The following is a 13,050-nucleotide window of genomic DNA, read 5'->3' as shown; positions in this document are numbered from 1 at the left end:
ATTTAATAAAACTTGTTTATTTAAAATATGAAAAGGACAGACGTGCTAGTTTAATTAAAAGTTAGTTAGTTTTGATAGTTTATTTGAAACTTGATTTATTGAGAATTTAGGAAATAAAAAAATTAAGCAATTGCTATATTATTATACGTATTAAGTAATATAAAATATATAATAATTGTGAAGTGCCGTAAAGATTTTCTAAGTATACGCAAAAATGCAATTTCACGAGATTTTCTACGGAAGAAAAGTCAAGGTACACGCACGCGCTATATTAACTACGGTAATAATTATGAGATATAACTGTAGCGGTTAATTAAAATCATCACGCGTCACTGCGTATTGCATAATTCATTGCATTGATATAAAAACACTGATTTAAAAATTTAATCGACTTATGAATAGTATAGATTAAATCTTAATCTGAATCAGTTTAATATTTTTTTATATCTAACTACCAAACTCGGCGAACTCCGTTTCGCCACCAGATGGCTTCGCTTTATGTAACATTTCGTTTGGTGATCCCGCTTTTCTTTTGAAATTTTTCCTGAATTTTCTTTGCTATAAACCTCAAGACCCCGAGACCTTTCCAACGAATGCAAAACCGTAGAAATCGGTTCGTGCGTTCTGGAGTTATAGCGTCAGGAAGGAAAACCCGACTTATTTTTATATAGTAGATTGTCAACAAAGCAACATATCTTTGCCTTTGTATAAATAAAACTAATTTCGTAAGTGACAATATTCAAAAGTGATGTGTGCCAATGTTCTGAAATCCTTTCTGTATGTAATCCAATTGTTACCGCCTCAAGGCATATTTTATCTAATACAGTATTTCCCTACGTGGCTTTGACGCCCCACAAGGGGGCAATTTGATTGTTAAGGAGGACTCGCAGCTGAATTTGAATTTCAGTTTTTCATTATATTATTTTTACTTACTGTGTTTCGTTAACAATTTCCTAGTCAATTCTTCCATATATATCATTAAGGTTTTAAAGTGAACAATGAAATTTTTAATATTAATAATTAGCATAAGAATTTTAGAATGGCACAAAAAAGGTTAGCATACTTTGTAAATTAAAACGAATATTGTCTCTTCGACCTTCATAAAGTAAAACATTATAACGAAGTTTTTATAAAAAAATTTTTTTTTTTCCTGTAGATCGGAGCGAAACCCGCGACTGCCTCTGCGCAGAGGCTCGCGCGCGCATCTCCGCCTGGTCCGTTGACGATGTCTGTGACTTTGTTAACTCAATCGACATTTGTAATGAATATGTTTCGGTAAGTTTTATCACATTTATACAAAGTCAAATCATTTATTTCAATTAGACCATCTAAAATGGCACTTTTGAACGTCAAAAAAAAATACAAAGAAGATTCTAGTTGCCCCTTCCAAAAGGTAGTTTCGTGTGGAGAAGAATGGGCAAGAAACTCCACACTTACTCTTTTAAAATAGGTTTACAATATTTTGTTATATTTGTTAAATAATTATATGTGAAGACAATGTACTCTTAGAATAAACTACTATACTAAAAAAGTTAGTATACATGTTCCTCACATATTTACAAATATCGAAACCGTAGAATATTAACATTAAAGAGTAATAAAAATATTAAAAAAAAACACAACAAAACAGTGTGTGAGATACAATAAAATAATTACATTTGTAGCACTATAAATTAAAAAAAATATATGTTAAAGCAAAAAATCAGCAACCAATTTGATTTTGTCGAGGCTCTATGATTGTCCTATGGAGCAGGACTAGCATGTTTCCAAGCATTCTTATCTTGAATACCACATACAGAATACGTACGGAAGGGATTCAGTAAAGAAATCATAAAAAAAAATAATTACTAATAATTTAGTAGTTATAAGTTTTCAATTAGAAAACAAAATAGTATTCAATTGCCTTATATAGAGAAAGTATTAAGGAAATCCTTATAATTAAATTGTGAATGTATATTCTACAATGTACGGAAGCTTCGTAAACAATTGAAACGATGTACTTATATAGAAACCCAAATAGCTGGGTCAATAAAGCTTGTAGCTGTCAGTTATATGACATGATTCGTAAATAATATCGAAGTACGTGAGAAACGCTTTAAGGTAACTCTCTCAGTTATTTTGTGAAATCTTTAGTGTCGTTTTTGGATGCTGATTTTCTTGATTATATTAAGAGATTATAGATAATTTTACTATTAGAAACAGATAGTTTCTGATTGATTTCCGAACCAATTCTACTTAAGGTCCTTCTGGCAACGTGAGTGTTCATGGTGAGCCTCCTGCCCGTATACCAGCTGTAAATTTAAAAAATGAACATAAAAATTAAAGTCTAATTGCACTCTTTCATCTCTTTCCATCGAATTGTGTTTACCCTAGGTTTAAAAGAGATGACTATTAAGTACTCATACTTTTAAAGCATTGGGAAAAAGAAAGTTAATAAAATGAGCAAAATAAAGCTGTTACAACTTGAACGATATCACTTAAATGTAGCCTATTAAATGTGCGGAGTGAGAACAGTAGAGATACAAAATAAAATAAAAGCCAGCATAATATTATACGTGTACACGAAATAGGATATATTTACAAAACAATGAAATAGCAAAAAGCTGTCTACAGTTTTCAGAACGTAATTAAATTCCACAACTTAATGACTTCGTGCTTGAAAAGCGCGGTGGTCCAACGACTATTACTCCACGATACGATCCGAACAATTTTATTAGTCGGATGCCGGAACATTCAAGTCATTGAATATAAATATTCCTCTTTAAGACCACTTACAAATTACATGTTACTTGCATTAAGATATGGGTTTATGGATTCGTTCTGTTACGATTATTTTATCATATGGAACTTTGTCTAAGCAATTTTATAACTTAATAAATTCGCTATTATTTATTATTTTATCATTATTATTATTAACATACGTACATTATTAATAATACGTAGCACATGGACGCTCGAGTATGTACATGGCACAGTTTTTTTACGTTTTTGAAAATCTATAGCCGTTCCCGACCTCGAGTAAATTCCCATTTAGCACCGTGGGCTCCCCTACTATTATATCAGAAAAATGTTACGGAAATGCGTGTAACACAAGTGAAAATTGATTGAGAAAGAGCATTTCTGTCATAATGCCTCTCGCGTAGGAAAATGGATAAAAAGACTCTAGAATCTGAAATAAGTATTGTTTTCCGTCTACAGAGTTTTATACCAATAATTCTTCTAACTTTGTACTAACAAATCAAAGTCATATTTATTCTACCTCTCTATCCAATAAATTTCTAAGGTGGCATTCAATAATAGCTGACAATGGCCATGGTTTCTGTAACCTAAAAAGCCTTAAATTATGTTTCCGTGAGAATTAAAATGTTTTCGTAAGCACATTTGGAACACCACAGAATTTGTCACGTGCGTTTTGTAACTATTTTGACATGACACTACTCCGTGACGTGAAATTGACCATTACAGTGTTGCACAAGGCTCTAGCACGGCGATGTTGTACAATTCTATAGAGCTACAAGCTCGTGTTTTGGCTTTACGATATCTACTATAAGGAACACAATTATTACGTGATTCGTAGCTCCACCGTCTAATTTAATTATTGTTGTCACATACATAGTACACAGAAACATTTACTCAGAGATTTAAGAATGTGACATGGAGTAGACAAATCCTGTGTGTTTTTATTACATTTTTAGCAAGTAGGTGATCAGTTTGTGTATTTCGCGGAAATCAAATTACATACATTAGGCATTTGTTTCCACTTTTGTCAATGTAACCTGGAGAGAAAGAGATTCCTGTCAAATTATATATCAAAGTGATAACGATAGCAAAGTAATTTCACTAATTTAAAGAACGTTAATGTTCATCGTCGAAATTATTAAAACAATAACTGGTTTATCGACATTTAAGCGAACTTATACTTTTTATCTTGACAGTATAAACAATACCTGTTTCATCGATAATTATTTATACTTTTACTTCCGCATTTTGGCTTAAAGATATTTTTTTAATAATAATTTATAAGATATAAAACTCTTTGTTTAAACAAATAATAACAATAATATTTTCAATTAATTCTAATTATATTATACATAAAAGAACTCTGCAAAGATTTATATTGTCATCTTATTTTATTTATATTTTATTAGAAAATAATTATTATAAAAATTTAATTCCTTCACGTATTAAGAAATACTACTTAGCAGTAACTGCAATTAAATTAATACTTAAAAGTGATAGACGTATTATAAACTGCATTAATTTACGTACAGTACGTGATGCTGAGTCGTGCGAATCGCATGAAACTTAAGTACAATAAACGGCAATTTACCGAGAATAATCTATACTGAAAAATCTTTAGTAATTAATAGCATAGTATATGAGTACGGGATAGCATTCCAAAATCGTACATTATTTTTAAATAACTTGAGGGATCAACCAATCGTTCCCTTTATTTAATTAAGTCTTCTGAACGCTTTTAGTATTATAAAAAATAATGTATAATACTATTAAAATATTTATATGAAGCTTTTATAAACACATTCTTACGTAACTATTAAATACACAACTTTAAATATCGATGTTACTAAATTACCCTTACAATGATTGTAAGTGAATTGCAATATCCAAAATCCCAAATCCGCTTAAGGTAAGTAATATTGACCTAAGAATCATTCATCCCACTTACACAACTATTCGTGAGCTATTGTTAAATATTCAATTCATGCCAGACCAATATATTCAGATTAATTTCGGATTTATTGACAAGTTGCAACGCATTTTGATGCGAAGCTCACGTTGAGATAAATTCGATTTCGATCGTAATTGTTTAATTTCAAATTGAAGTATTTATAGGTTTGCGTATTCTATATATAAGGATAAATTTATTTAGAATTTGGTTTAAGTTTCATGAATGTAACGTGTGTGTACTTATGTACGCGCGTTAGAAGTTATACTCCTTTGGCGCAACAAGATAAAAATCTTTTCAAAAATTTTATTCTACGTACTAGTGTACAACACTAACAACAGAAAAAACTAAAATGTTGACTATAGCTAACTTCAGGGTGTCGGTTTTTTGTGACGGTGTGCGCGCGCATCGTAGACTCTCATCATTTTTCCCTAACGCGCCAAAAACTTCAAAAATTATAAAATTTAATAAAGTCTATGCATGTATTTAACACACTTATATTCATGTTTTGAGGAAAAACCCTCCGTGGTGACATGTGTTTAGGCTTGATTATTTATCCACCATTTCGTTTAATATTTAAGTGATACCGTGGAAATAATCACCGAAACATCAGGTATCTGAGTTTTTGTATCGCAACATTTGTCACAACCATCTGATTGACAATATTTATTATCCAAGCAGAGGTACATCCGTGATAAATAGCGTACATTTCAATCCAAATTAATATCTTGCAACTATAACCCATATTTAATGGTCGTAAACGTGAAAATGGTTTGCATAAGATATTTGTTGTCCTAGATTCACAACCTAATTGCGTATTGTCGTTATATTTATCGTCATGATACTAGCAAAGCGTGAAATTATCCTTTAAGCTCTAAATGTGTTTAAAAGGTCAGTTTACTACAAATGGTCTTGAACTCACGTGTTTCAAGTGCCTAGTTTGACATCATTTTCACTTATTTGCTTAGACGCGAAAATAATAAAAATAGAAATGGGTATTTGTATAACACTTTCAGAATTACTTTTTTACGTAACATAAAATACTAATAAACAAAAGAAGGCAACATCTTTCACAGAGCAAGGCAGACATCTTGAGGAAGGCATGCTGTAAACATGCTGGCATGTTGTTGGTTGTCCACCTACTTGGCTGTAAACCAAAAGAATTATATAAGAAAACTGATCAGACCTACAAGAGGCCATAGACACATAGACCTAAAGACAAAATATTACAATTATTTATAACAATTATAAACCGAATATTGCGAAATCAAAAATAGAACAGAGAATAGAACAAAAACAAACTATTATAGAAAAATAAACAAAGACAACTATTAATAATAAATTTAATAAAACATTGCATCTTCTAACGCATTTATCATGGAGGGTATTCAGAGGAGTTGTTCGGTATTTCAGCCGAGTTTCGTTGCGGACGTCGAGGCAGAATACGATATTCCACCCGTATCACCTCGACGTCCGTCGTTCCACAACCGAGCGTTTTTTACGGCAGTTTTTGCCGTGCACTACCTCTATGTGGAACCAGCTGCTCACTGAAGTTTTCCAAACCAATTGGACTAAGGGTTCTTTAGCAAAAGACCGTACCAATTCTTAAATAGCTGGCAACGCCCGTGCGAGCCTTCTGGCATTATGAGTGTCCATGAGAACCAACATCAGATGAGCCTCCTGTCCACCTCTTTCTCCTCCTCTGTTCTGTAAAAATAAATCAAACATTACTGAGTGACCAAATTTTCTTTTGGATATCGCTTTGTAGAAACTTTGCAATGCTTTTATGACGTCATCATGTGACATTGGGCTCAAATAACCCGTTTTAAACCCGTCACTAAATGCAGATGCTCGTGCGCTCGTGATCTTCGGTGTCGCAACGTGTGATTTATATAAATTATCCCAATATGTGCTCAATATGAAGCGTATAAATTAAATTGCAAGTTGAGACACAGTTTACTTAAAATACAGTTGTGATTTTTTATTGAATCCTTATGAATTACAGCTGTTGTTGATACTCAATGCAAAGAATCTTAGCTTTTTAACTAAGCAATGTTCTTATTCGATAATTCTGACATCCAAATCTTTGCATCTTTTATCATCCAATCTTTTATGAAAGTTACTTTTGAAACCTTCGTAGTTAGCTTATTACCTTGATAAGTAGTCCCAAAATTAAATCATTAAATCGATCACGACTTTATAACTGTTCTAACCATAAACTGTGGCCCAATAGCGACATATTGCGGTGGTTGTGAGATAATTTGTTACAACTATCGTGAAAGGTCTCCGGAGACGTGTTACAGAAATAAAACTAATTGCTCACAATTTGTCCAAGATGCTCAGGCCTTATACAGGCATTTGAGCATCCATTGTTTACGTGAATAAATTGAGTTCGAAATTCAAATATTAAATTGCTACTTTAAGCGCAAGTGTCGGCAAGTGTTACACTTGCTGTAATTACGCAATACAACGAATGTATTCAATAAAATATCTACATTTTTGTAATTGAATATTATGAAAGTTTATTTTTTTAAACGTCTAACATTTAGTATTATTTGATACTGTACCCGTCATGGTTTGAATGGGTACAGCTCTCTCAGTATCTAAGTAGCAGAGTGTGGGTCGAACTCCACATACCCCCAGAGGCATGGGATGCCCAAATGCATTTGCACCTAAGAGATAAAATTGGTATCACTCGTGTGTAACTTTGATTTTTCTTTTACAGACTATTAAATAGTCCGTTTAGAATATTTTGTGTTTAATTTTGCACATTTTGCATACATCATAATATATCATTGTCAGTCGGCCGTCATAAATTTATCGATTGTAAGAACGCAGGTGCAAAGATAAATGAACCAAAGTAATTGCGACGCAATTAACTCAATTAATCGAGGAGCGTTGATCAAGAGTGCGCGAAAAGGTTTATGTGAAATCTATGTACTTGAAGTAATAAACAAGGTATTTAAAAATAAAATTTGAGATATATTTAAAAATACTATTTAAGCCTCGAACTTGTTCGCGGACTAAAAGGATTAAGTATTAAGAATATATTTTCTATTGCGAACTAGTGAACTGTGGAATTGACACCCCGTGGGGGTCTTCCCTGAGAGATACGACTAACCACTAATCAAAGGCAGAATGTAGGTACTCTCTCCCTAAAAGGCCGCCAACGCACCAACTAATAATGGGTGTCCATGGGCTGCAATAACTGCCCTTTATGGGCATCCCGTAGGCCGTTTGCCCCCTATTATAAACAAAAAATATCCATAGCGCTAAATCATGAGCACTTCCCACATACACACCCTCACGTACATAACCTCACTTACACACCATCTCACAACACAGCTGAATTAGGTATTACTTAGTTAAATGTTAGCTGTACGAAATAAACAAATAAATAGTTAATTGATATATACTTCGTTAATATTTAGTTTCTATGTGAGACCCTTTTTCTTTAAAAAAAAAAACAGAAATAACTAATATACAATACGTAATACGTAAACCGTTAGTTAAAACGTCGCTGTAGTTCTTTCCATTAGTATTTTTAAGACCATTAAGGCAAACTTATGTAGACCAGAAATAATGTTTTTTTCGCCGGGAACTATGTATTCCAAAACTCAATCGAGTCTAGTTTCAAGAGCTGTCAAAACATTGTTTCTGAATGAAGCATATTATTTGATAGCGATCAAGAGAAGATTCTGACGCGGTAAAATTTAGTGGTTTAAATAGTCAAAGTAAATGCTCAGCGTAAAAACGCTCAATTAACGTTAATTTTAATAAAATCAATCCACTCCCACCTGCGGCTATATTTTGTATTTCATTAGAATGCGTGAGCTCACTTTGGATGCCACACACCGCCGCATCCCTATAATTTCGGATCACTCAAATCGGTAATAATAAAAACAAACAGCACACGTTACCTCAAGCTATACACGACTAGCAAAAGCTCAACTATTGTTAAAATATTCATAATCCAATCAATCATATAAATCACATAGAAATTTATACCGTATTATCATTACACTAAGAACGACACTCCGGTGTAAGAAGTGAATGTATAAGTTGGTAATAGTTGATGTGTAATTACTATAATGATGTATCGTGACCGCTAAACAGACATTGTTATGATTTGGAGTCATGAAATCATCGTGGTCACGGGTCATCAGCGCATTAGTTTCACTTTTATATCAGTTATGTTAATCGTATGTAAAAGTTTAGAAGAACCAATTTACTGTTCATCAAAGACACAGACTAACTTCCAAAGTCTTATTGGCATCTTTATGTAGTTGGTTTATAATTTGAAAGTCTTCGTTCGTTCGTTCGTTCTTTGTTCTTGAATTGTGCCTAGGTAAATTGTATTTTTGTTGCACTTAAATAAACAATATTAACGACTGTCAAATGCGTAAAATGTCTATATACAGTCAAAATCTGTTATAACTGCATCGAAGGGACTACTCATATTTCGTCTTAAAAACCGATAGTCGTAACAGCCGATTACGTTGTTATTAAGTAGCTAATAATATTATTAAAACTTAAAAATTATTTGTTAGTGTTAGTTAACTTGTTTATTAAGTAATTTTGTTTTTCCTAATTAATTTTTTTATGTTTATCTTTAATTTCGTGTGTAATTTTTTCATTGTGCATTCTTTCTTTTCGAGTTAGAGTCATCTGTTAGGACAGGATTGTGTTTAAAACCATACAAAATTAAAATAACATAAACAAAACACGTACAAATGACGTCATTAGAATTAGGCGTATATTAAACCTTTATGTTTACATCACGTGTTGTTTATCAACAGCCACTCACAGCTTTCATTTTAACACTTTAGTCGTGACATGCAAATGGTTACAATTTATATCATTCAACATTAAACGCTCCGATAGTTCAGCAATACAAGAAACATATTAATCTTTCGCTTAAGAAGTGCCGCCGTGATTTAAAGACTTAATCGATAATTGAATAGCAAATTTCCATTATCAATTCTTCAAATTGTTCTTAATTTTTTATTTTAATGAAAAACATTCACTCGCTACCTAACTTGGCTCATTTCCACAGCTAATTTACATTGTGTACACAGCTTATATTAATTAAATAAAATAGATCACTTCGGAGAGTAATAAATTTTCGGGTCTTCAAAAAGAAAACAAATGATTTCAACTTGTTCATTAGTAATTTCGCAATCAGCTTTCTCAATTAACCGGTCGGCACTTGTGGTCTATAGATGACATTACAAGTCCATCGTAGACTAGTTCCTATTATCCGAACTTGCTATTGCCCAATAACAACGATTTATGAGACTGGTTCGCTCTCCAAGGCCTTTTACCATAAACAATACAGGACTCGTTCCACAGATTTCGAAATCTGGATTTATTTTTGTAGATACCGCCAGTTATCATTTGAAATGTTTTTTTATTACCAACCAGTACTCGACTAGTTCATTTTAGCAAATAGAAAATAAAAAAATATAACCTGCCAGTATTGAACAAGATTTTTTTTATTATCATTGATTTTAAAGTATCACTCATTAAAAAACAAAAAATAATAATACAATGCAATGACAATTGTAGTAAGTGTTGCTAGTACCAGCTATTTCCAATCTATCTCACCATATATTATGGCAAAATTTTCACGACATCTTTTTATATATTTTTCGTACCTACCAACCTTTTGTCACTATAACAATGAGCAGCTTCGTAAAGCTGTGCAAAATCGCTACTACAGTCTTGTTTTTGCATCGAAGTACCATAATCGTTTCTAGAATCGTCTACCGCATCCGTCGGTTTAACGACATTTATCGACGTTTATCGACAGGATATATAGATGTGTAGTCTGTGACCATATCTCTCGACCCTCAGCTAAGGACCAGAAACTAATGAATAGGAATTAAGCTTGCGCTAATAGAATTGCACGAGACCACCAGGGAGATTTACAGTCAACACACACACACACACTTGTTACGGTATTGATCTCTTTAGATGTCTTTCGAGAGTATTTTGGAATTTTATAATGTAAGGGGCAAGCAATTAATGACAAAAATATTAATTTACAACTAGTTTAGGTATATAGCTATACTTAAATCGAACTATAAAGAAGCTATATTTTTGTTTGGGTAGGGTGGGCCATTTTATAGAAAATGTTTTTAGATTTTCAGTTATATAATTAAATCGAGTAATTCATATTCGAAGGACCATTGACAGTAGAATAATTTAATTTCGATCGGCCATTTAAATAGAGACGTTTAGATCCTATGATAAGGAGCAGGAGCATGGCGTACGATGTTATCTATGTGGAGTCTCATTTATACTCTATGGTCATTCTCCATATTTGTTTAGTTCTAGGCGCCATTTTGTTATTAAATAATGTTCACTATATTATGTTAAATGGCTTTAGGTATCACACAAATATTTCGTAATTCAGTATATATAATATTCTTTAATTCTAAACAATTATCCCATAGAAATCTATTATTGTTTCATAAAGTTTATTCCAAAGAGTTTAAATGTACATTTATCAGCGCTGACACGTAGTAGCGTAGTGTATTAGGTGTAATCCAGTGGAATTGCTTCGAACGCCAATTTTCTACAGAAATCGTCCTGTTATTGATCAATTCAATAGACACCTAAAGCCATCTTTCTACATACAATATTTAGATGGAATATAAGATACGTTCTCAGATTCGTTCATTTGATGTTCAGTTACTTAAGCCAATCAGTAAAGAATTAAAGAAGGCATTTCCAAACCTTAACTTTAAATATGTCGATAACTAATCTGGCATATTTTTTCACAGATAATGAATGTTGTCAACGAAATAATTCTATTTTATTTCTCCTAGGACTATTTTTGACAATGACATTCTAAAGTTCCACAGATTAATAACAGCAATTATCTACACGACCGCAATCAAAGCACTCAGCAACACACCTACATCAAATAAATTCATACAAAGCTAGATAATGCATCTTGGCACGCAACCAGCGGTACCGCGGTTGACATTCCAGCATTGAAAGGTCGCAAACTGGTTCACTCGGCGTCATTACGCTAGATGGCGTTGCAACCGACATTACCACCACAGATTACACTCCATTATAGCTAACTTCGCTAGCACGCGTACTGTTTCCGTTGAAAGCGGCACCGGTAATTTCTGCTGGATTGAAGAGTGCCGTGAAATAGTGTAATGCGTCGGCTATGTTTGTCGGCTCGGATTCAATTCGCATTGGGACGCGACTTTCGATATATTGCGAATAGTTCTCAATTTTCTCTTTCATATATTACGTTATTTTAAAACGGAAGACTAACGACTTAGGGACCTTCAAGAAAATAGCGTACCAAAAAGTTCTAAAAAGGCCGGCGACGCACTTGCGAGCTTTCTGGTAATGAGAGTGTCCAAGGGCGGTATCACTTACGATCAGAGCCTACCCGTTTGCCCCCTGTCGTATAAAAAAACGCTCAAGAGGACTTATAGCCTTGGAGCTATATTCCTTTGGAAATAAATGTCTAAATAATATATACAGTTTCATCATTAATATCACTAGCTGGTACTAGTTCTTGGTCCACCTGTCCCAAGTCTTGTTCTCATTACTCAGAACTCGGGCGTTAACCGCGACTACATCCTGAAACCACGGCCGTGACTTCTATGAAGACATTCTTTACAACCGTTATGAGGATGACTAGTAAAACTTAATGTTAACTTTCGCATCATACCTTCGACTGTCTCGTTTTTAATGTGCATAAAACACCTGCTCTATAAAATACACAGGTTTAAATTGTAGCGAACTAACAAAATAAAATCTCATACAATGTAATACAATTCCACAGCTTAATTGAAGTTTGTCGATGTATTCGTTTAGCAAAACAACAAACCAGTCGACAGATAATGACCGCTCTGAGAATCTTCACCACTACCATTTGTCCGAGTCCCGCATTGACATCTGTCGACGGCGTAACGAGTTTATCTATTCCACACTCACTATTAAAAACCCTACCATGTTGACTCGAAGTTACCTAGTGAATTGTCAACATTCAATACTGTACCGATTACCCAATAAAAGCTTACGGATATTAATTAAATGAGACGATAAGTCGAGATCTGAAGCGCCGTATGTAAATTAAAGGCGTAAAAACATTGGATTTACTGCGGCCTTTCGATTTGTATTTTACAGAAGCGGAATCGGTTCATTTAATTTAAACTACATTAAGTGGAAAATCTATATCAATTTAAGATAACATAAACGTTGCTATTTACATTTTACTATTGACCGCAAGCTGCAATACTATATTTATTAATTCCTTCCGCATGTACAACATCAATAGTATAAATATCGGCCAGTTACATCCACACCTGAATCGCCGTAACCTACATATT

The 13,050-nt window shown here is 33.2% G+C and overlaps 1 protein-coding gene across 5 annotated transcripts in view; it reads left to right on the top strand.

Moving 5' to 3' along the window:
* Positions 1 to 13,050, top strand: part of LOC125048742 (polyhomeotic-like protein 3) — a 223,046-nt gene that overhangs the window by 189,750 nt on the left and 20,246 nt on the right. For all 5 annotated transcript variants that reach the window (XM_047647590.1, XM_047647592.1, XM_047647593.1 and 2 more), the window contains one exon: positions 1,157 to 1,275. In XM_047647590.1, the coding sequence (XP_047503546.1) occupies positions 1,157 to 1,275 (119 nt within the window). The remainder of the gene's footprint in view (positions 1 to 1,156; positions 1,276 to 13,050) is intronic.

The sequence above is a fragment of the Pieris napi genome, chromosome 4 (genome assembly GCF_905475465.1).
Source record: "Pieris napi chromosome 4, ilPieNapi1.2, whole genome shotgun sequence".
Lineage (NCBI taxonomy): Eukaryota > Metazoa > Arthropoda > Insecta > Lepidoptera > Pieridae > Pieris > Pieris napi.
The sequence above is the reverse complement of the archived record's forward strand: the minus strand, read 5'-3'. Positions and strand labels throughout refer to the sequence as shown.